The 22,411-nt window shown below is 32.8% G+C and overlaps 1 protein-coding gene, 1 long non-coding RNA gene and 1 pseudogene across 5 annotated transcripts; 2 read left to right on the plus strand and 1 right to left on the minus strand.

The window, feature by feature from the left end:
* Window positions 1–4,875: 4,875 nt before the first annotated feature.
* Window positions 4,876–5,616, minus strand: LOC136224803 (THO complex subunit 4D-like). Its single transcript, XM_066013225.1, has one exon. It carries the CDS (start codon window positions 5,614–5,616, stop codon window positions 4,876–4,878), a length of 741 nt encoding a protein of 246 aa, XP_065869297.1.
* A 12,169-nt stretch (window positions 5,617–17,785) lies between these two features.
* Window positions 17,786–21,293, plus strand: LOC136224858 (uncharacterized). Of its 4 annotated transcripts, none has more exons than XR_010686648.1 (4): window positions 17,786–18,304; window positions 19,967–20,533; window positions 20,852–20,931; window positions 21,002–21,293. It is a non-coding gene; the product is annotated as an uncharacterized lncRNA (long non-coding RNA). The 4 variants fall into 4 exon arrangements; XR_010686650.1 differs by lacking the exon at window positions 21,002–21,293 and having other exon boundaries at window positions 19,967–20,110; window positions 20,402–20,533; window positions 20,852–20,995; XR_010686649.1 differs by lacking the exon at window positions 21,002–21,293 and having other exon boundaries at window positions 17,786–18,118; window positions 18,199–18,304; window positions 20,852–20,995.
* LOC136224857 (putative glutamine amidotransferase GAT1_2.1) lies at window positions 18,313–19,522 on the plus strand (annotated as a pseudogene).
* Window positions 21,294–22,411: the final 1,118 nt, after the last annotated feature.

Genomic DNA, 22,411 nt, shown 5'->3' on the forward strand with positions numbered 1-22,411 from the left:
ACTGGCAAGAAAAAAACTCCTGGTAAATTATAGATTACAGTCATACTGAATATCATAATTTTTGTTAAAATTCTAAAAAACACTAAGGCTAGTTAGACGTATAAAACACTCGGAGATTAATTGAGAATGAATCATATTTTTTTATTTTAATAAATAAATTATTATATAAATACTATTTTAATTGACTATGTAAAAATTATAATATAAAAGATTTAATATTATCGAAAAGAACATATATATTTTCATATGTATCATATTAATGTTATTGAAAACTAAAAATATGCCAACAACGTAACATTATTACTATAAAAAAATATAACACTAATAATTTTTTTTACCAAAAAGTACAAAAAAAAAAAAACATTAATATCCTTAAAAATAATATTTAGTAGATTTAGATCTTTTCTTGTAATTTTAGGTTATTTAATATTCCATTTAAAATTGAAAAATAGATGTAAAATTTAATGACGATTTTGTAAAAGGGTCGACTAAGTCCACCTAGACAGCAAGAAATCGGTAAACTGAATTTACATCGTCGAATAAGAGTAGATTGAAACGACGTTGTGAAAATTATTGTTGGGCCAATTTTTCCAATCGTTATATTTTAATTAATATTATTTCTAAACAATCTACTTGGCTAAAAATCCCCCTCATAAATTCATAATGAGAAGTAAATAGTCGTGACTTTTAGTTAGGCTTTTGTTTTCAAGATTATAAGGTTACTAAAAGCGGCAAGTTGAGCTTATAATGACAACGTGAGCTTTCTCTTAAACCAAAGTCGGGCTTGTTCAAAATGATAATAGACCTGAATTATTTTATATATTGCTGAATCATTAGCGAATTTCCTCGTATTATAGCAATTAGTCTCGTTCATGAACCGAACTCAACGTGTTTACTAAAATGTACTCAGGCTAAGCCGAGTATAACCGACTATGAATTTAGGGAAGCTCAAACTGAGCTTGAATTTGAAAATCAAATTTCAAACCCAGCTTATACAAATCCAGTTTTGAAAAATAAAATTATATTTTTTGATAAAAATTAATACTAAAAATAAAAATAAATAACATAAAGACAACCACTCCAATACTTAGAAGCTTTACCTCTATATATATATATATATATATATATATATATATATATATATATATATATATATAAAACAGATTATTGCAAAATCATTAATTTGCAATAAATTTTTAAAACTTCATCTTCACTTTACAATTCGTCCTTTATGTACAATAGTCCCTTATAATTCGTTAAATAGTTAGGAACATTTGAAAGTTCGTGGAATAGTTGAAAGTTATTGGGGTTGTTTAATATAAATTTATAAAAATAGGATATATTAAATGAATTAGACAAGAAAAACGAGAGTATTAAATGAAATTGGACAAGAATAAGGGGTTATTGTTACCGAATTGGATAAAACTATGATTTTTTTTAAGAAGATAAGAATATATACGGAGTTATCTAATGGAACTAGAAAAGAACAAAGGATTATTGAATTTAATTCAACAAAAATATAAGTAATTTTAAAATTTTAAAAGTTAAAAAAGGATAGTTGGAGTTTCAAGCAATATAGAAGATAACAGATGTGTTAAGCCTCGGTAAAATATACAGTTTCTTATAGGTTGCAAACTATTTTAAATTTTCGGATTTCCGAATCAATTAGTAATTCTTTCAAAATGGGTTGGTATATGAGTTCAACAATAAGAAATAACTTTTATGACATTCTTACTTGAATTGATTCTTATTGTCATTGTTGAAATCTCTAAACCGTTGAAAAAAACTCTCTTAGCTTCAAGAAACTTCTGATATAGGAAATACATTATTGTTCTTTTAGTTAATTATCTATTAGCTATAGTGGTAAATATTTATGGATTACAGTGATGTCAAGGTTATAAAAAAGCTATGCGCTAGCATAACAGACATAACTATATAGAATTAAATGGTACAAATACAATTAAAATATGAATCTTACTATATATAAGTGATTTAGGATAGAAAAAAAATATATATTTAAAGATTTTTCATATTAATGTCATTGAAAAATAAAAAAAGTGGCAACAATATAACATAAATGATAAAATATGTCAAAAACAATAATATTAATATATCCTTAAAAATAACATTTAATAGTTTTAAGTCTTTTTCTTTTAGTTTTAGATTATTATTTTTTTTTATAAAAATTAGTTTTAGATTATTTAATATTTTATTTAAAATTGAAAAAAAATTAATAAACATAAAATCCAACTATCAGTTTTTTTACAAGGGCTGCCTAGGTCCCCCAAACGGTAGAAAAATTGGTAAGCCGATTTTACATTGCAGAATTTGAGGAAATTCAAGACGATAGTGGAAAAATTACTGTTGGGGCGATTTTCCAATTGTTATATTTTCATAAATATTTCTTCTAAATAAGCTAGTTTGCTAAAAAAACTCACGATAAATTACCAATGAGAGGTAAATAGCCGCAACTTTAATTAGTTGGGTTTTTCTTTCCAAGATTATGAAGTTACTAAAATCAAGGTTGTAAAAGACGGTAGACGCTAATTAGGCAGACAAGATCCTTATTGATTAATTGGAGATTAATCAGAATTAATCAGATTTGTATTTTTTGTATTTATTTATTTATTTTTTATTAAATAAAATATTATATATATACAATGAATATATGAATTATACTATGTAAAAATATATGAATTATACTATGTAAAAATAACAATATAAAATATTTAGGATAGAAAAATATACCTATTTTAATATTATTTAAATTAATGTCCTTAAAAATAAAAAAATATATCAATAAAATAACATTTATAACAAAATGTGTCAAAGTAAAATAAAATTAATATTTTTAAAAATACATTTGATGTTTTAATGTTTTTTTTAGTTTTTTGTTATTTACTATATATTTTTTTAAATTAAAAAGTTGACATAAAATTTAAGGGCAATTTTTTTCAAAAAGGCCGTCTGGGAGCGTCCGCATAGGACCTCCTGAGACTGCCAAAAATCGGTCAACCGATTTATATCGCCCGATTAGTGGAAATCATTACGGTATTCTAAAAATCACCGTCTAGGCGCCGCTTAGGCGGCCGCCTTGGCCGATTTTTAGAACACTGATTAAAAGTGGCATGTTGAGCTTATGGTAGATCGACATCGTGAGCTCTCCTAAACCAAAGTTGAGCCAGTTCAAAAAGATAACATAGCTGAATATTTTATATGTGACTAAATTCTTGGCGACCTTCTTGGTATGATAGCAATTAGACTCGTCCATCGACCGAGTTTAACGGGCTTATACTAAAAATAACTCAGCTTAATGTATAGCATGCTATGAATTTAGGCAAGGTCAGATTAGGCTCGAGCTTGGAAATCAAATTTCAAACCCACGTCCGTACAAGTCTACTTCCAAAAATAAAATATATTTTTAATAAAAAAATTAATGTTGAAAATAAAAACAAATAACGCAAAGACAACCACTCCATTGCATATAAGTTCTAAAATGAAAAAAAAAACTCATTACTACATGATCATTAATTTATAATAAATTGCTAAATCATGTTCCCTTTCTTTACATCAATTTGTTATAATTCTCTAAATTATTGGCAAGCTTTTTACATCAGTCCAATACCTAAATGTTCAGGATTAGTCTAATACCTTATCTATGATAGTACGGGTAACGGTGATGATGAATGAGAAAGATGAGTTGATTCCTGTAAGAGAGGTCGCCAGATGGTGTATGTTCATAGACTACTAGAAACTAAACCATACCATCCGGAAATACCACTTCCTTTACCAATCATTGATCAAAATATTTGAGCGGATGACATATAATCTCTTCTTTTGCTATTTGGATGGGTATTCTAGCTATTTGTAAATTCTCATCGATCCCAACAGTAAACTGATTTACATCGTCAAATTTGAGAAAATCGAAATGATGTTGTGAAAATTACAATTGGGCCGATTTTTCTAATGCTTGAATTTTAATTAATATTTCTTCTAAACAAGCTAATGGCGATAACAAACCCGACATAAATTGCTAATGAGAGGTAAATAGTCGCGATTTTTAGTTAGGCTTTCCTTTTGAAGATTATGAAGTTACTAAAAGCGGCAATTTGAGCTTATGATGGGTCAACATCATGAGCTTTCTCATAGACCAAAGTCGGGCTTGTTACAAAAGATACTAGAGCTGAATTATTTTGTATATTGCTGAATCGTTAGCGACTTTCCTTGTATGATAGAAATTAGAGTCGTTCATGGATCGAGCTCAACTGGTTTATACTAAAAAGTACTATGCCTAAGCCCACTACAACCCACTATGAATTTAAACAAGCTCAAATTGGACTCGAACTTAAAAATCAACTTGCAAACCCAGCTCGTACAAGTCCAATTTCAAAAAGAAAATTATATTTTTGAATAAAAATTAATAAAAATAAGAATAAATAACATAAAAACAACCACTCCAATGCTTATAAGTTTTACCATAGGATACAAATATATATATATATATATATATATATATATATATATTTAAATCAAATCAAATTATTCAAATCAAAGAAAATTTATTCGAATCGATGTCCTTTGATTAAACTATGATATATTAAAAATAATCTTTTACTGATGAAATTCATTTTATTTTCCGGATGTATGTTATATATGTGAATAAAAACTTAAATTTTAATAAGTTAAAAATCTTGTGCCTATATTATATACTCGATTTCATACTAAAATAAACCAATTCGGAATGTAATCTTCAACCCATGAAATAAATCAAGATAATTCAAATCAATATATTTAATACACTCCTTAAAGAAACCAACCAACATGTTCATTCATATAACTCACCGCATATTATTTTTCCTACTAAACACAGCTTACTTAGGTTTGTATTGGTTCAGCATCAGCATAGTACTTCTCTAATTCCTTGTCTGGCTCTTCTGCTGTCTTCACCCCTCGCCCTCCTCCTCGTCCTCGTCCACGGCCACGTCCATAGCCTCCTCCACGACCTCCTCGCCCATGCCCTCCACCACGGCCTCCGCCATTTCTCATACCCCCATGATGGCTTGGACCTCCGCCATGATTACTAGTAACAAAGCCTCTTCCACGACCTTCGCGAGATGTAATGAAAACTGTCCTCATCATCCTTCCATGTACTCCACTTACATTAACTCTAGCTGAGACAGGAATTTCTGCAGTGGCACCAACAATTTCTAGCTTCATTGGTTTTCCATCTAATATAACATTGTAATATTTCGCCACAGCCGCAAATGCATCATTTCTTCTTTTATAAACTACTTCACCTGAGCCATTAGAGCGACCACTTTCATCATAGTGAACAGCACAACTTTTTAGATCTCCGACCTCAGAGAAGAGCTCCATTATATCTTCACTGGATACTCCATAATCCAAGTTAGATACATATATCTTGGTTCCAGTGGTGATCCCAACAACAGCTCTAATACTATCTTCACTGATTCTGCGAGGAGGCTTGCCTATTTTACGCACAGCTCCTGACATTCCTCCACCATTGAAAGAGCCACGTCCTCTACCACGGCCTCTACCTCTCCCTCTGCTATTCTTTATTATGTCATCGAGACACATATCCAGAGGAGTCGCCATTAATTATGAAGCAGTAGAAGTATGCGAAATGGTCTAGGTAAACCTATCGGACAAAGATCTAATTATATATAGAGAAGAGAGGCGCAATTGGGGGTTTCAGGATTGCGGATACATCTGAAATGGGCAGAAGAGAGATTTGAGGACATTTTTCCTAAAGAGTATAAGGAAATTATTGTGATTTGCGGAGAAAGCTACAAAATTGTTCACACAAGCTGAATTAAGGATGCAGAAATTGACTAATTAGAAGGAAATTCAGCACCCTGAATTTTGGAGAAGATTTTGAGTTGGGCAGAAGATTACCAAATTCTTCACACGCTGAATTAAGGATGTGTTTGGGCATCAATTAAAAGCTTAAGGCTAAACAACATTTTTTATATTAATCTATGATATTTTCTGATTGCATTATATACTCTCCTATTTTTCAGTAGAAATTGTTGGATACACAAATTAGGAGACATGATTGGTCAAGTATAAAAAATAAAGTGTCAAATAGATAAATAATTAAGAATTTTTTTAAAGTTAATGGAGCATTTGAAGTTTTGATGTTATTCAATGCAATTTGACAAGAATAGAGACTATTGAAAGCAATTTTATAAGAATATGGGAGTATTTGATGCAGTTTGACCAGAAAATGAATTATTGAATGCAATTGGATAAGAATACGAGGTTATTCATTGCAATTTGACAAGAATATAAGTTATTGAATTCAATTGGAAAAAATATGCGAGGTTATTGAATTCAATTGGAGAAGAATATATGATTATTAAATGAAATTGAATAAGAATAAATGGTTATTTACAATTAGATAAGAATATGAGACATTAATTTAAAGGGGCAGTTAGAATTTTAGACCAACTATATTGGGTGATTGATATATTGAGCCTTAAAAAATATGCATTTTCTTATAAGATGCAAACTATTTCAAATTTTTGAATATTTGAATCAATTAGTAATCCTTCCAAAATGCATTGGAGGATGAGTTCAACGATATAAGAAATAAGTCTTATAGCACTCTCATCCAAATTTGATTTTCATTGTTATTATTAGAACCCCTAAACCGTTAGAGAAAAACTCCTGAAAAGCTTTGGAGGCAGACGACTAATTCAGCAGTAGGTGTAATTGCAAGCAGTAATCGGTGTTTGATGGACTGGAAACAAGCTAAGGCGAGAAGAAGTTCCCTAGGATCTGCTACTGCTACGCCTTGTTGCGAGAAGCTGTGGCACAAGCCACCGCCGGGCGTGATTTCTTGTTGTACGGATGCCAGTATCTTTACTATTCTGGGAAAAACAGGCAGTGGATCAGTGTTTAGAGATGCTAGCGGATCATTTCGGAAAACCAGGAGTTGCAGTTGCTGAAGGATTGATGAAGGTCAGAGAAGCGGAAGCGTGGTCTTTACTACAAGCAATTAATTGAGCTGTTGAATCAAGTTACAAAAAGGTTTTATTTGAAACTGGTTCACAGGAATTGACAAAGGCTCTTTTGTCAAACAAAATGTATCAGTCTGAATTTGGGGATATTGTTGCCCATTGCCAAACATTCATGTTCGCTAACAACGAATTTACTATCCAATTTATCAGAAGACAAGCAAATATAGCTTAGTTCACGCATTGGCTAGAGTGGCTTCCCAACATGCTAGTTCTGAGTTTTTTTTTTGATGTTATTCCAAGTTTTATTCCTCTTTCTATATTAAACTTTTGCCATAACATCCTTAACATTTACTGGTTTTAGGTATTTTTTAGGTTATTTAATATTTCATTTAAAATTGAAAAATTGATGTAAAATTTAATGACTGATTTTTTTTAAGGGAAAATTACACAGAAATTCATCTTTTAACAACTATTTACAATTATGTCAAGTCATAATTTTGGGATATATCAAACTAGTAAAAGCAGTACCTTTAATATATTTTAAGGATTAGAATTTATAAATTAGAAGTCTAGAATATCTTTTCTAGGGTTTATGATTTGTGAATTGGAGTCTAGAATTTTTAAACTATGGTGTAAAATCATAATATATAGAGAATAATTACATATTAAAAATTAAATTTGATGATATAACTTAATTGTAATTTTATACTTAATTATGATATTCACATATTTGACCCCTTTTTTTAAAGGGCGGCTAGGTCCACCTAGGTGGCAAAAAATCAATCAACCAATTTACATCATCGAATTGTTGGATCAAATAAACTTTCACAGGTAATAGAGGAAGAGTATAATTGCTGGAAGAAAATTCTCTTGTCTTACTACTTTAATTCATAGCTATTTATACATTACAGACATGACTATTGATAAACAAAATACCTCTCTATAAATACAGATGACTCTTTGTGAAACAGCACAACTCTTGATATATACAGAAATGACTCTTGGATAATACAATGTACCAAATTAAAGACTACTAATTATAAGTTTATTATTTCAACACACCCCCTTAAACTTGTAATTTTTTTATCCCTTAGTTACACCAAGAACAATTCTTAATCTACTAAATCTTTGAACTTCATCGTTATTTAACTTTTCACTCTAGCCGCCATCATCCATATTATTATCTCCATCGTTTTCTTCGAATTTGATTGTTATTCACCTCTTCACCGAGTCTTCCATTATCCCTATTATTATCTCCACCGTTTTCTTCTGCTTTGTCATCATCCTCGTCTTCATCATCATTATCATCGTTAGTACCATCAACATCACTAGTATCACTATGAACTAGTATTTTGGGGTTTGGATGAGGCACGTAACTTGTAGTGCACATTTTACATGAACTTGACACAATACTACTCATGTCAATTCCCTCGACTTCTTTCACTCTTTCCTTTCTCTTTTTAACTTCCATGATTTCTTTTTCAAATGTATTCGATGACATGCTTTTCTCTTTTCGTCCACGATCCATCTTTTCCCATGACCTCTCATTTCCTCCGACTTCTCCCTATTGCTCCAACCGACTAATTCACGTGCTAAGTCGCCTAACTCAAAACACATGCTACAACCCGATATGGTCGAACCACCCACATCTCTCCCATCACCATAACCACCAATGTCCACATATAATATAATTTCAGCACTCTCCTCAAAGAGATTAATAAGACCAAACTCCTTCTCCCCCTCTTCAAGACAAATATCCTCAATGTCCTTAACCATATAAGTGGCTATGTCTAAGGGGCATTTCATCAAACACTTGGGGAGTACCACTTGCTATATAGATTCCCCCAACATCCTCACTTACAAACACCCTTTCCTCATCATCCACACATGAACTCAGATTCTCATTCACAATATCATTATCAATAGACCCACAATGAGAATCTAATTCACAAATAATCTCACAAATATCCAACCCCTCACTAGAAATAAATTTATCCATAACTTCCATATGAGAATTTGCAAGTGTTGGATTTACCTCTTCCTTGTATAATGGAGGAAAGATTTGGGATGAACCTTGAGGAGATAACATGGAAGTTTCTTCATCCTTTTTCCGTTGGGCTTGACGTTGTCGCCTACGTTTGTTTCGACTACCTCTTTATAGTCGTTCTAGCCTTTCTTGCTCCATGTTCTCAATGGTCTTCCTCCTCATCTAGGCAAGCTCAAAATCCATCTCCCTTGCTTCGGCTTAGAGGACTTCAAGGCTTTTGGTGGCATAGTCTTTTATGGCTTGTAGAAAACTCGGTTGAATCATTGTCGAAAGAACTCTCCGTTAAGAAAACGATCGGCTCGGGTACCAACTGATATGGATCGGTTTTCAGGACGTGTTAGTTTTAATCTTAAAATAAAAAATAGGTTCTTTTCAAGCTAAACTTGAAGGAGTGAATCTCAGGTTTTACGGACTAAACCTTAGGAATAATGAAATACCCTATTGTTGAAGGTTAAAACCTTAACAAAAGCTTCATAAAGAAGATGATAAAATTGTATTGATAAAAGTTAATTTGATTACAAAGAAATAGATGGATTTATATCATCTCAAAACTTAGTTGCCAAATTACATAAAAGGGAAAATTACATAACTAATTAAAATGGTAAAGATAAGGGTAAATTGGGATAAGGGTAAAGGGGTGGCATGGTTATAAATATGGAGTGACATGGGTTGTAATTAAGGAGTGGCAGAGTTGTAATAAGGATGAAGCTAGATTGAGGAGCAATGTTGATTCACAAGGCTTTTCTAAAATAGCCTACTCGGAGCGTGGGAAAAGTCACTCGGAGCGTGGGATTCCCACTCGGAGCGTGAGTTAGATGATGACCCAATAAGTGCCACTCCCCCGGATCCACTCATACTCCATGGGGAGCGTGGGTTAGCTGCTGACTTGTCGTGCAGAGACTGTTTTTGGCCCCCATTTACTCGCTTGATTGTGCGTGCTTGATTCCTCCTCCGACTTCCCTCATCCGGACTCGATACTCAAAGAAGATGCTCCGCATCATTATCCAATTACATTTAATAACCCCTAATTTTGTGAAATTCCATTGAATAACCATATATATCATACTAATAATATGTCATGACAACCTAATAATATTGGGAGCCACCTTCAAATAAAAATTATGGGTGAATGGCTTTTGTTAGAATTGGGTCAAAGGATGTTGAATCAAAGGACTTAGTTAATGACGAGATGTTGAAACTTATTTGTAATTACAAAGTTGGTAGTCGCCAATAGCATATGATCATTGAATTAATTCAATTCATAGTTGGTATTTTTAGCTAACATGTGAAGAAACATGTAACTAACTTAACCGTCAATTGGAAGTATGATTGTGCACCTCTATTTCCTTCCCATCATTCCTAAATACAAGCATTCCCTTTAGAATACAGAAGCTAACTAAATTATGTACCAGATACTTTAACAAAAACAGATTAACAAAACAGTTTTTGGGTTTAATTAAAATCAGTTATGGGAAGAAAAATCCCTTCAGCTAATAATGATCCGTCACAAGCATTTTCAATACCTCTTTTTCTGGCAGGGATGGCTGCTATGATTGCCATAGCATCCATCCTCTGCGGTGCTAGATCGCGAAGAAAATCTGAATCTCCTACATCTACAACAGATAAGGCACCGGAGAATAAAACCAATTCGCCATTATCATCACCACCAACACCGGCACCAACGCAAACACCTGAAATAGAAGCAGCAGCAGCAGTAATAGATATAGTAGAAACATCACCATCTGAACCAAAGAAAGCACCAGGAAAGCAAATCAAAGATACATTTTCAACGACAAGTCTACTCAGCAAATCTGCATCCACGAGAAACCTTGCTAAGAATTTAAGCATGAAAATGACAAGAAGCATGTCAATGGCAGGAAAAGACCTTCAGGATAGAATGAAGAAAGGGAAATTGAAACCAGAGGAATCGGTTTGGATGAAGACTATTATATTAGGGGAAAAATGTAAAGTAACAGATGGGGAAGAAGCTATCATTTATGAACGCAAGGGAAATAAAATCGCAGCATATCATCCTAAAACCTCTAATACTGCTTTGATTGAACCAAATCCAATTCGAGCCCAAAACGGAGAAGAACCTAAAGATTTCTCCGGATAATTGTATTTTAATTACAATTTATTTCAGATGACAGATATATACAGATGTATATGAATAGAAATGTGATTCTCCCTGCTTTAATTGATTCCGGCAATATATATTACTTCCCTAAATTCATACACTTGTGGTTAATTACCAAATAATTTCTTCATTTAGGTTACATTTCAAATTATTTCCAAGGATACTTGTGAATGTAGCATTTTCTTAGCATATGCGGACTTTTCAGTATCATTTTACTCCCTTTAGCTTTGCTGACTTAATTATAGGTGATGTTCGGATCTGGTTTGCCAGGATACTGATGATTTTGGCTTACCCTGCTCATCAGGAAGACCGATAGAGAAATTGAGACAATTTTCTATCAGTTAGCAGTGGGATAAACTGAGATAAAATTCATGAATTGCTTATGATATCTCAAATAAACTAGAAAAATTATCAAAAAGGGGTTGGTGATCGATAACTCTATTCCGATAGTTAAATCAGTAAAACATGGTAAGAAAATGCTACATTTCAAATTATTTCCAACGATACTGGTGTTGTGTTGGCTGCAATTCTAGTTAATTGGTTAATAATCAATTATAGTGAATCTAAAATAATTAAGACATACGATTGTAACAATTGAATTGATCAATCAAACACGAATCGGTGGGTTAATTAAATCGATCAATAAAATGTTATCTATAGCTATAAAAGTTAGCTATTAAAAATAATTTTGTAGCTAATGTATACTAATAGCTACAGATATATCACTTTTGTAGCTATTAACAAATTTTTGCTTTGGTAAATATATTTTTGTAACAATACGTAATGCATTAGCTACAAACATTCAACTATGATAACAATATTGTAGCTAATTAATATTTAGCTACAAATTTTGTTCAGCTATAGCAATATTAATAATTAGCAGCTACAAAAGTTAGTTATGAATTAATCTTTATAGCTAATATATACAAATAGCTACAGTTATAACACTTTCATAGCTATTTACTAGTTTTTACTTCAATAAGTGTATTTTATAGCCGTATGTAATGTATTAGCTACAACCGCTTTACTATGATAAAAAATAATATAACAAATTGAATTATTTAGCTACAAAATATACTTATTTATTACAATATTATAAATAAATAAAACCCGAAGAAAGTAATGAATGATTTTCTTAAAAGTAAAAAAAATATGTTAAGTCAAAATACATCATTAGAAAAAAAAGTATATCAAAACACATGATTAACCTCTTGAACTTTTAAGATTTTTCAAATTAAGCTTCTAATTTTTAATTTTCACACACATTGAGAAGTTCAATGTGTATGAAATTATAGTTTAAAGACCCAATTTGGAAAAACTAATAATTAGGAAATCAATCTTTAAAATCCTAAAACTTGAGGAGCTTAATTGTGTGTTTAGCCTTAAATTAATTATTAATTATTTCTATTATTGCATATAGGACTGAGCAAACAAAAAATAAAAATTAAAAAAAACAGAACCGAAAAAACCCGAACAAATATGTAATTTGGTTCGGTTCAGATTTCTCAACAATTTCAAAATTTGGTTTGGTTTGAGTATAAACCGAACAATACCAAACATTGAATTACTCTATTTTTTACGCAACTTTTAATAAAAGCCAAGCCAAAAAAAAGTAAAATTAACCTTATTAAAATCAGAGGAAAAAGCCACATGCCATAAAAATTTATGGTTATGTCAAATCTTATTTTGAATTTTGTTATTTGAAAAGTTATCAATAATTAATTATTTTGAAAAAGGTTAAAAAATGGTGGTTACCTTTTACTTTATGATATTTTCTAAAATAAAAATAAATCTAACTGATATAATATAAATAAAAATTATCAATTCAATAAAAGCCAAAATATTATTATTATTTGTGATGTTTATATCAAAACACTAAAATTAAACTAATTAAGCCCAACACCGTGTATAAGAGAATGGAACAATAAAATTAAATCATTTTAATCCCACACCCACTACTATATATATATATATATATATATATATACATATATAGTGGCGGAACCAGAGCTTAAATACTTAATAATAAATTTTTATAACATTAAAAAAATTATATCACGTAAAATTCAATAATTTTTAACATAATAATTTGGGGGACTAATTTTAACCGTGCGGTTGACGGTAAATTTTCAAAGTCCAGCCTCCAACGCGTTAAAACTGTAAAAATGTTATCATTTTTTAGAAATTAGTATTGAACTAATAGAAAATTAAACATGTTTAATTTTTTAATGGTAAAGACATAATAAAAATGAATATTAAATATGTTTACCTTTTTTAATGGTAAAGACATATTAAAATGAATTCAATAGTGTAATCAAAATAAAAATAAAGAGTCCATTTAAATTAATTAATAATAGTAACATGTTTTTATAATTATTGAAAAATAAAAGTAAAATAAATAAAAACTTTTTAAAAGAAAATGAGGTTGGAGGGAGTTGAACATATGACCTCTCAAATAAAAGTAAACATCTTTAACCATCTCATCTACCTTTAAACATTAAAATAATACTACATAGAGTCAATATAATTCTCTTTAAAATATTATCAGACACCGTTACTAAAAAAAAAATTCAATTACGTAACGTAACGTAACATAACGTAACGTAATATGACGTTACGTAACATAACTTAACATACCGTAACTTCAAGTAACATAATGTAACAGAACTTAGCGTAACATATCAAAATTAAACAAAATGTACCGTAATGTAACTTAATGTAATGTACTAATGTAACTTAAATTAACATAACGTAACGTAATGTAACGCAACTTAAGGTAACGCAACGTATCATATTGTATCGTACCGTAACGTAATGTAACGTAACTTAACTTAACGTAACATAACATAGATTTGGATGTAGGCAAAGTCAATTGGGCCGTAGGCAAATCTCAGCCCGTGGCATAGGCCAAGGCGTGGGTGTTAGCGTGGGAAAGGCATTGGGGAAGATTTGCGGCTGAATTATGGAAGGCCAAGCCATCGATGAGAAGTTGTGGTAGCGACATGAAGATCAGGCACGTCGACTATGTCGACTGGGGGAAAATATAGACGAGTGGTGAATGGAACATATGAATGTCCACTGGCTGTGGGCTTGGACTCAGCGTAAAAAACACTATAGGGGGGACAAGGTCTCAAACGTTAGATCTCCGCCAACTCCTGGGCCAGTTGTCGGGACTGGTTTAAGCGATCCACCCTAGTCCACTAGGGACTAAGAGAGTTGGGCATCCAGCCTTCGGGAAGGGAGGCGAATGTCTCCGTTCGGGAGGAATCCCAACGAACACTTTGGGTTGGCCCATAGTGCGGGTTATATATATATATATCGAGGCGGTAAACCCCTCCGGGACGGATTACGGATATATGAATTGACGGGATGCCTGATGTTTAAAGGAGATAGACCCCTTCGGATGGTGTTAGCTAGCCGAGTCTCGGGGAAACCTTGGTGCCACACGCGGCTTTGGCCAGGCCACATGTAACGTAACGTAAGGTAGCGTAACGTAACGTAACGTAACGTAACATAACGTAAAGTAACGTAACGTAACGTCACATAGCGTAACGTAACGTAACGTAGCGTAACGTAACGTAAACATAACGTAATGTAATGTAACGTAACGTAACGTAACATAACATACCGTAACTTCAAGTAACGTAATGTAATAGAACTTAGCGTAACGTATCATAATTAAACGAAATGTATCGTAATGTAACTTAACATAATGTACTAAGGTAAGTTAACTTAATGTACTGTAGCGTAGCGTAGCATAATGTAATGTAATGTAACGTGACGTGACGTGACGTGACGTGACGTGACGTGACGTGACGTGACATGACGTGACGTGCCGTGACGTAACGTAACGTAACGTAACGTAACGTAACGTAACGTAACGTAACGTAACGTAACGTAACGTAACGTAACGTAACGTAACGTAACGTAACGTGACGTGACGTGACGTGACGTGACATGACATGATGTGACGTGATGTGACGTGACGTGAAGTGTCGTGTCATGACGTGATATGACGTAACTGTTGAAACACCTTTCCACATGATTTTGATTTGATAAAATTATTTAAGTGATGATAAAAATATTCTAACACATTAAATTTAAATGTTTTGATTTATTACACTAATGTGTTTGTTCAATGTTGAGTTTAATTGTTTATAAGACATTGAGATTAAAAAGCCAAAAGGCCCATAAAGTGGAAGTCAAGCCTAAATCAACATTTCAAGACCATTCAGCTCAAGAGTTCAAAACGAAGCCGTATCAAGTAAAACGACGACTCAGCAAGAGAAGGATCGAGAAGCCTTCAAGGCAAAAGCTTCAAGTGGAAGCTGCTGAGTTGGACGGCAATGTAGTCTGGACAGTGGCAGACATGTTCAACTTCCAGACAAAGTATTTCTACTTTGGGAAAAGTTCAGAAGGCGCAGGAAGCTGTCTCGTGGACTTTTCCTTAAATGTCGAAACATTCTGCCGAAGACTGACGAAGACAGAAGATGCGTGAATCCTATTGGCCAACGACGCTGAACACGCCTAGAGTGATAACGACAGGAAGCCGTTTCCCTCCAACGGTTATTTCGAAATTCGAAATGACCAGGTGCCTCAAGTGTCACTATATAAAGGCCATCCATTTGCTTCAATTGATGCAGATCTTCAATTAGTCGAAACGCTGACCAAATTCATACTTGAAGTTTCTGTGAGAAAAGCAAAGCAAATACCTTACACCAATTTCCATATTATTGTGTAAAAGTCTAGAGTGATTTTCAATCATCTAAAGTGTCTTAGTAATTGTTGTTTAGGACAAACACTTTATCATTTCTAGAAGAATAGAAAGGAGAGGCTGAGTACTCGGTTATAGTACTCAGCGGTAGATATAGGAGTGAGTAGAGGTATAGAGGAAGGTACTCTTGTTATACTCAGCTTCTATCTGTAAAAGGTTTCGTGCTCTACCTTTAAAGAGCTCAGTAGAGAATTCAAAAAGCTCGGAACGAGTTCCGGGGACTGGACGTAGGCGGAGAGGCCGAACCAGGATAAGTCTGCTAAGTAATATCTTTCTAACTCTTAAACTCCTTTAATATATATTGCTTGCTATAAAACTGACTAAGTAAAGAACTCACGATGAGTTAAGTCTACTAAGAAGCTGAGTTCAGGAATAGACTCTAAGTGCTATTTCCTGACTCAAGTAAAGAAGCAGACTTAGTCACAAGTTGACTAAGCTTGTGTCTCGAATCTACTTAGTGACGCTGTGTAAATCTTTTCATAAGAAAAGAAGTCAGCCTTGACGGACAAAATTTTAAATAGTTCCTATCCCCCTCCCTTGGAACTAACTTGTCACGTTATAAGGGACCAACAGTAACGTAATGTAACATCACATCACGTAATGTAACGTAACATAACTTAACGTAACGTATCGTAACATAACGTAACTTAACGTAACATAATGTAGATTTGGATGTAGGCAAAGTCAATTGGCCGTAGGCAAATCTCAGCTCGTGGCATGGGTCAAGGCGTTGGTGTTAGCGTGGGAAAGGCATTGGGGAAGATTTGCGGTTGAATTGTGGAAGGCTAAGCCATCGACGAGAAGTTGCGGCAACGATAGAAAGATCGGGCCCATCGACTATGTCGACTGGGGGAAAATATAGGCGAGTGGTGAATGGAACATATGAATGTCCACTAGATGTGGGCTTAGACTTGGCGTAAGAAACACTATAGGGGGGATAAGGTCTCAGGCGTCGGATCTCCGCTAACTCCTGGACCAATTGTCGAGACTATTTTAAGCGATCCACCCTAGTCCACTAGGGACTAAGAGAGTCGGGCATCCGGCCTTCGGGAAGGGAGGCGAATGTCTCTGTTCGGGTGGAAACCTAACGGACACTTGGGTGGGCCTATAGTGTGGGTTATATGGATCGAGGTTTAACCCCGGTAAACCCCTCCGGGACGGATTACGGATATATGAATTGACGGGATGCCTGATGTTTAAATGGGATAGACCCCTTTGGATGGTGTTGGCTGGTCGAGTCTCGGGAAAACCTCGGTGCCACACGGGGCTTTGGCTAGGCCACACGTAACGTAACGTACTAATGTAACTTAACGTAATGTACTAATGTAACTTAACGTAATGTACCGTAATGTGACTTAATGTAATGTAATTTAATATAACGTAACTTAACATAATTTAATGTAACGTATCGTAATGTAAGTATTTTAATAATTAAAACGAAAATGAAAATTTATCAAATAAGTAAAATTTAATATATTTTGATGATGAAAAGGAAAATGTATCAACTAAGTAAAATTTATATTTTTTCAAAAAAAAAAGTAAAATTTATATAATAACGAACGTATTCAATAATTACAACATTAATTAATTTAAGTATCAAAATTATAATTAAAACAATTAATTAAAACATGGACATTATTTAAGTATCAAAAATTATAATTAAAACAATTAATTTAGCAAGGAATTGATTATCATTTGATAATTAATGGTGTATGAATTTAAATGGTAGTAAAACATAAGTTAGTTATTATTTTTTAAAATAAAATATCAAATATTAAAATGATGAAAATAATAAAGAGGGGGAAAGCTTCCGTGTAAAATTTTTAAGTTGCCCGCCTAACCGACTCACTCTTCCCTCTAACTCTTCATGTTTATCGCTTCTTAGTGCTAACAGTCGTGTTGTTCCTTCTTTCTCTTTACAACCACTAATCTTTTGGGATCTCATGTTTATCTCTATTTTATTTTTTATTTGCTATTGTTTCATATTTAATTTTTGATCTAATCTTCTAATGTGGAGGGATGGGTTTGTGGTTATTTTTAATTGGAAAACCCTAACTAATTCTTTTCTGTTGTTTGATGTGTAAAGAGAAGGTCGAAAACTTGAAGGTTGAGAATGTAAGGGGAACGTGGATGGTGATCGGATCCACATCAAAAACATTATTCACAAGAGGATTCATGTATATCTACATCAAAAATTTATTCAAAAGAGGGTTCATGGCTTATCGACCTATTTTGATGTTATGGTTGTTTCAAACAGTTCTCACTTTCATTCGATTGAGAAGTCGAGGGATTGTATGGCGGTTCGAGATGGTCAAATGGATGATATCGAGACCGAGAAGCTTATAGCTGAGGCCGTGTTCAAGGTTTCTTCCTTTTCTTAATTCTTAATTCTGTTTTTTCTTTTGTTTATGTAATTCGATTTCTGGAATCACTGCTTAGTTTAACTGAATTACCTCGACTTTTCCCTTTTAGTGGACTATTATACAATACAATTACTGAAGTGGACTTTATTTTTGATCTTTAAAGTGAAACTTGAATCTGTGTACAATGACCTTTGGCACATTAATGGTAATGGAAAATGGGATAAAATATATGATTATGGCTGAGATGACTTGTTTGTTTTCTAGGGGAATAAGAATATTGTGTTTACAAGTGGCTAATTGTTATGTAATGTGCTTGTTTCTAATGTTCATATTCAACTTGGGGAGTCAAGATATTGATCCATCATTATACGAAGGTGAATCAACCAATCTCTCACAACATGAATTAGAAGAAATCAGGAGGGTTAACGCAAGCCATACAAGCACCAATAGAGAGAAAGGTCCAATCGAATTAAGGCTGGTGAAACTTTGCCTAGAAAGGAATATACCTTATTTAGGGATATGCAGAGGATCACAGGTTTTGAATGTTGTCTGCGGAGGTAGCCTTGATCAGGATATAGAAAAGGAATTATATAAGGATTGTGATGATTCTGAAAGAGTTAGCATATTGATTATGAGAATTATGATGGGCATAGACATGTGTCAGTAGTTGAGAGTAATCCTTTGAATCCTTGGTTTAAGGAATCTCTGGAAGAAGAAAAAATGGAGATTTGTGTTAATTTTTATCATCATCATGGTGTGAAAAGATTGGCTGAGAGATTAGCTCCTATGGCGTTTGCGGTTGATGGATTGATTGAAGGGTTTTATGATCCTGATGCTTATAATCCTCAAGAGGGGAGGTTTATAATGGGTTTACAATTCCATCCGGAGAGAATGAGACATCCTGATAGTGATGAATTTGATTATGCAGGATGCCTAAGAGCCTATCAGGAATTTGTCAAGGCTGTAATTGCCTATCAGAAGAAGGTGAATAGAATAGGAGTAAGCAAGTTATGGAGAAGAAAAGAGAAGTTATAATTGGAAGCTTCTCTCTTGCAAGAAATATGTATAGTAATGGTCAAGAGTGTTGGGAATTCTTCTTGATTGCGATAATTTTAGCGGAAGCAATAAATCTCAATTTTATTAAATTTATGAGGTGGAGGTGTACAAGAGGATGTTCTCTAGAAACTTTCTAGAGTTACAATGAGATAAAAATAAAAATAGTACCACTCGGATGTTTCCCAAAAATACTCAAAATAATTATCTTTACTATTTTGTCTCTCCCCAAAACAATTGAACTACCCTCTTTCAATTAGAAAGCAAATACATAATACAGGATGTATTATATAATTTACCCTCTTAACTCACTCAAATCAATATCCTCACAACCTACTCTCAAATTTAGCATTCCTTGGCTTATATAGTAAGCCAAGGATGTTGCTCCATTAATTGTGCCAGCAATTGCTGGCACAATTAATGTTTTCTCATTGACCACCAAATTTCGGTGGTCAATATGTATTTTTCTTTTTTTTTTATTTTTTTATTACAAATTACATAATCAATTTCCTAATAATACAAATTATAAAATAGTCCCTCATTAATTGAGGCATCACAACAATTCCCCTTTTTATTTAATTGTTTTAAATTAATAGTTAATTTTCTCAGCAAAGAGATGCACCCAGGCCCATCTGAAAAATAAAATAGGCTGAAGCAGATGGGAGCAACAGTGAGGAATGGAGGTTCCTACTTTCAGAAATTGAAGTTGAATGAGGAAAGGGATAAATTAGCAACTTCTATGATGGCCAAAATGTCAGTATAACAGTTATTTGATCTCTTGTCTTTCAACCATATGATGGCTAATATTTGCTCTCAAATTTTGGACACAAAGGTTCATTTTCATTCATAATATGTATATATAAATCTAGCTTCTCTTAGTTAATTCATTTATGTTCTATATTTAGTTACTGCTTTTCTGTTTGCATCACACGCTAGAATAATAGTTACTGCATTTCACCATGTGAATTCCATATGATAGTCTGCTTTAGCCGATCAAATGCATCCGTTGTTCACTTGCGTGTGTTACTTTTTATCCACAAATAGTTTCAAAAGGAGCACCTTAGTAGAGCCACTCTTCTCAATCCGTGTATAGCCAACAAGGAAGCAGAGCAATTGTCAAAAGCATGTGGCTTACAATGCATGGAATGAGACAACATTTTGCTAAGGTGATTTCAGGTGATAAAACAGAGGAATGTTCAATTTATATGTTATTTGTTGTATTATGAGTAAAAATGGGAGACTTATACATTCATGGAAAAAAAAAATACATCAGAAATAATTGGCTTTGTCAGTATTATCCTTCATCATTGTTTATATAGTTTCGCCCCTTTGTTTTGTTATGGTCCTAGAACTGTTATTTTATTGTTTACAATGTGTGCTCATACTCGTATACAATTCCAGTGATAATAGGTGAATGGAATATTTGACAATCTTTGCTTAATGTTAGTTACCATTTTATTTAAGACTCATATTTATCTTGTTATACAATTCCAGTGATACGTGAATGGGATATATAACCTACGAGATGCTTCAAACACACACTCTTGTTGTCCAATATGCATTATTTGAACATGGTAAGATTTTAAAGGAAGTCAAGATTGAACCATGCTTTCTAGCTTTAATTTGAACTTTTTTATATTGCAGGGTGGAAAGAAAGATAGATTGAAGGGGTGTTATTGGCCTTGAGGAAAGCACCAACATGTAGAGATGGACTAGTTTGTCACACGAAAAATTAGAAATGGATCGAGAAATCTCAATGTGCAAACAATCAACATGAATTTTAACCTTAAATATGTATAGTTTTTGTTGTTGTTTTTTTTGTTATTGAAATATTATAAAAGGGTCTTTGTTCTTATATCATGAATTTAGACCTTTCAATCCTTAGCTTGTTGGATGTTTTGAAGTTTCTTTGGTTGATGAGAATGAGTTTTTGGAATTTCTTATTTACTTTGAATATGATCATTTCAATTTTTGAAGATTTTTTAGCAATATATACATATAATATATAGAATTAGAAAATCAACAGATACAAATTTATGGTAGAATTTTTCTTACCTAACTATTTGTCTTAATATTAAGTTTTTAGCTATGTCTTTAGTATTTTTATGGCTGTTTATATTAACATTGTGCTACAAGTTAAATACTTGTGGCAGAAAAGTTGAATTTTCAGCTACAAATATTATTACAAGTAGCTAAAGTAAAATTTATCCTAAACATAACTTCTCGTAGCTAATTACATTAATATTTAGCTATAAGTTAAATATTTTCATTGCAATAAATAATATTATTATAGTTACATTTTTTATTTTTGTAGCTATATGTCTATGTTATTAGTTACGGGTAACCTAAATTACGTAGCTAAACCTTTAGCTACGCCACTTCTAGCTACGACAAGCTACGAAATATTTTATCATAGTTAAATCATTTTGTTACCGAACTTTTTCACTTTAGCCACAATTTTACCCGTGGCAATAAATGATATTTGTTGTAGTGTGACTTGATTGACGATTTCTTTTTAATAGAAACTAGGTTGGCACCCAACACCATAAGAACTGTACCCTCATTCGAGCCATCATTCGAACTGCTAGAGGCACGTTGCCTTCTTTATCTACTTTTAGCCATTCGAAAAAATTCTGAAGGTAAGGAATGGAGAATGCCGAAAGTTGGTTATGATAGTGTAACCAACAATGGCATCTCTCTGTTGTATTTATAGGATGTATGTATTCCCCGATCGGCGACCTATGTATTCGATCGGCGACCAAACCGTCGGTCAGATATCATTTTTTCACGTTCCAAATGTGCAATATGTTACTCAAGTACATTTAATCCAATTAAACGTATTAAATGCAAATTAACAAGTTATGATTTCAATGCATGCACTTTGTATTTATTCATTCAAATGCATTAATTATAATTCATATACAACAACAACAAAGCCTTAGTCCCGAAATGATTCGGGATCGGCTAACATGAACCATCATATAAAACCGTGAAATATTTTGTTTGATAAAAAATCGATTAAGGAAAGATGCGGGTAACGTGAATATATGACGT

This window comes from Euphorbia lathyris, chromosome 3 (assembly GCF_963576675.1).
Source record: "Euphorbia lathyris chromosome 3, ddEupLath1.1, whole genome shotgun sequence".
NCBI lineage: Eukaryota > Viridiplantae > Streptophyta > Magnoliopsida > Malpighiales > Euphorbiaceae > Euphorbia > Euphorbia lathyris.

Coding starts and splice junctions, on each gene's coding strand:
- LOC136224803 (XM_066013225.1), bottom strand. CDS start 5,616: ATGGCGACTCCTCTGGATATGTGTCTCGATGACATAATAAAGAATAGC.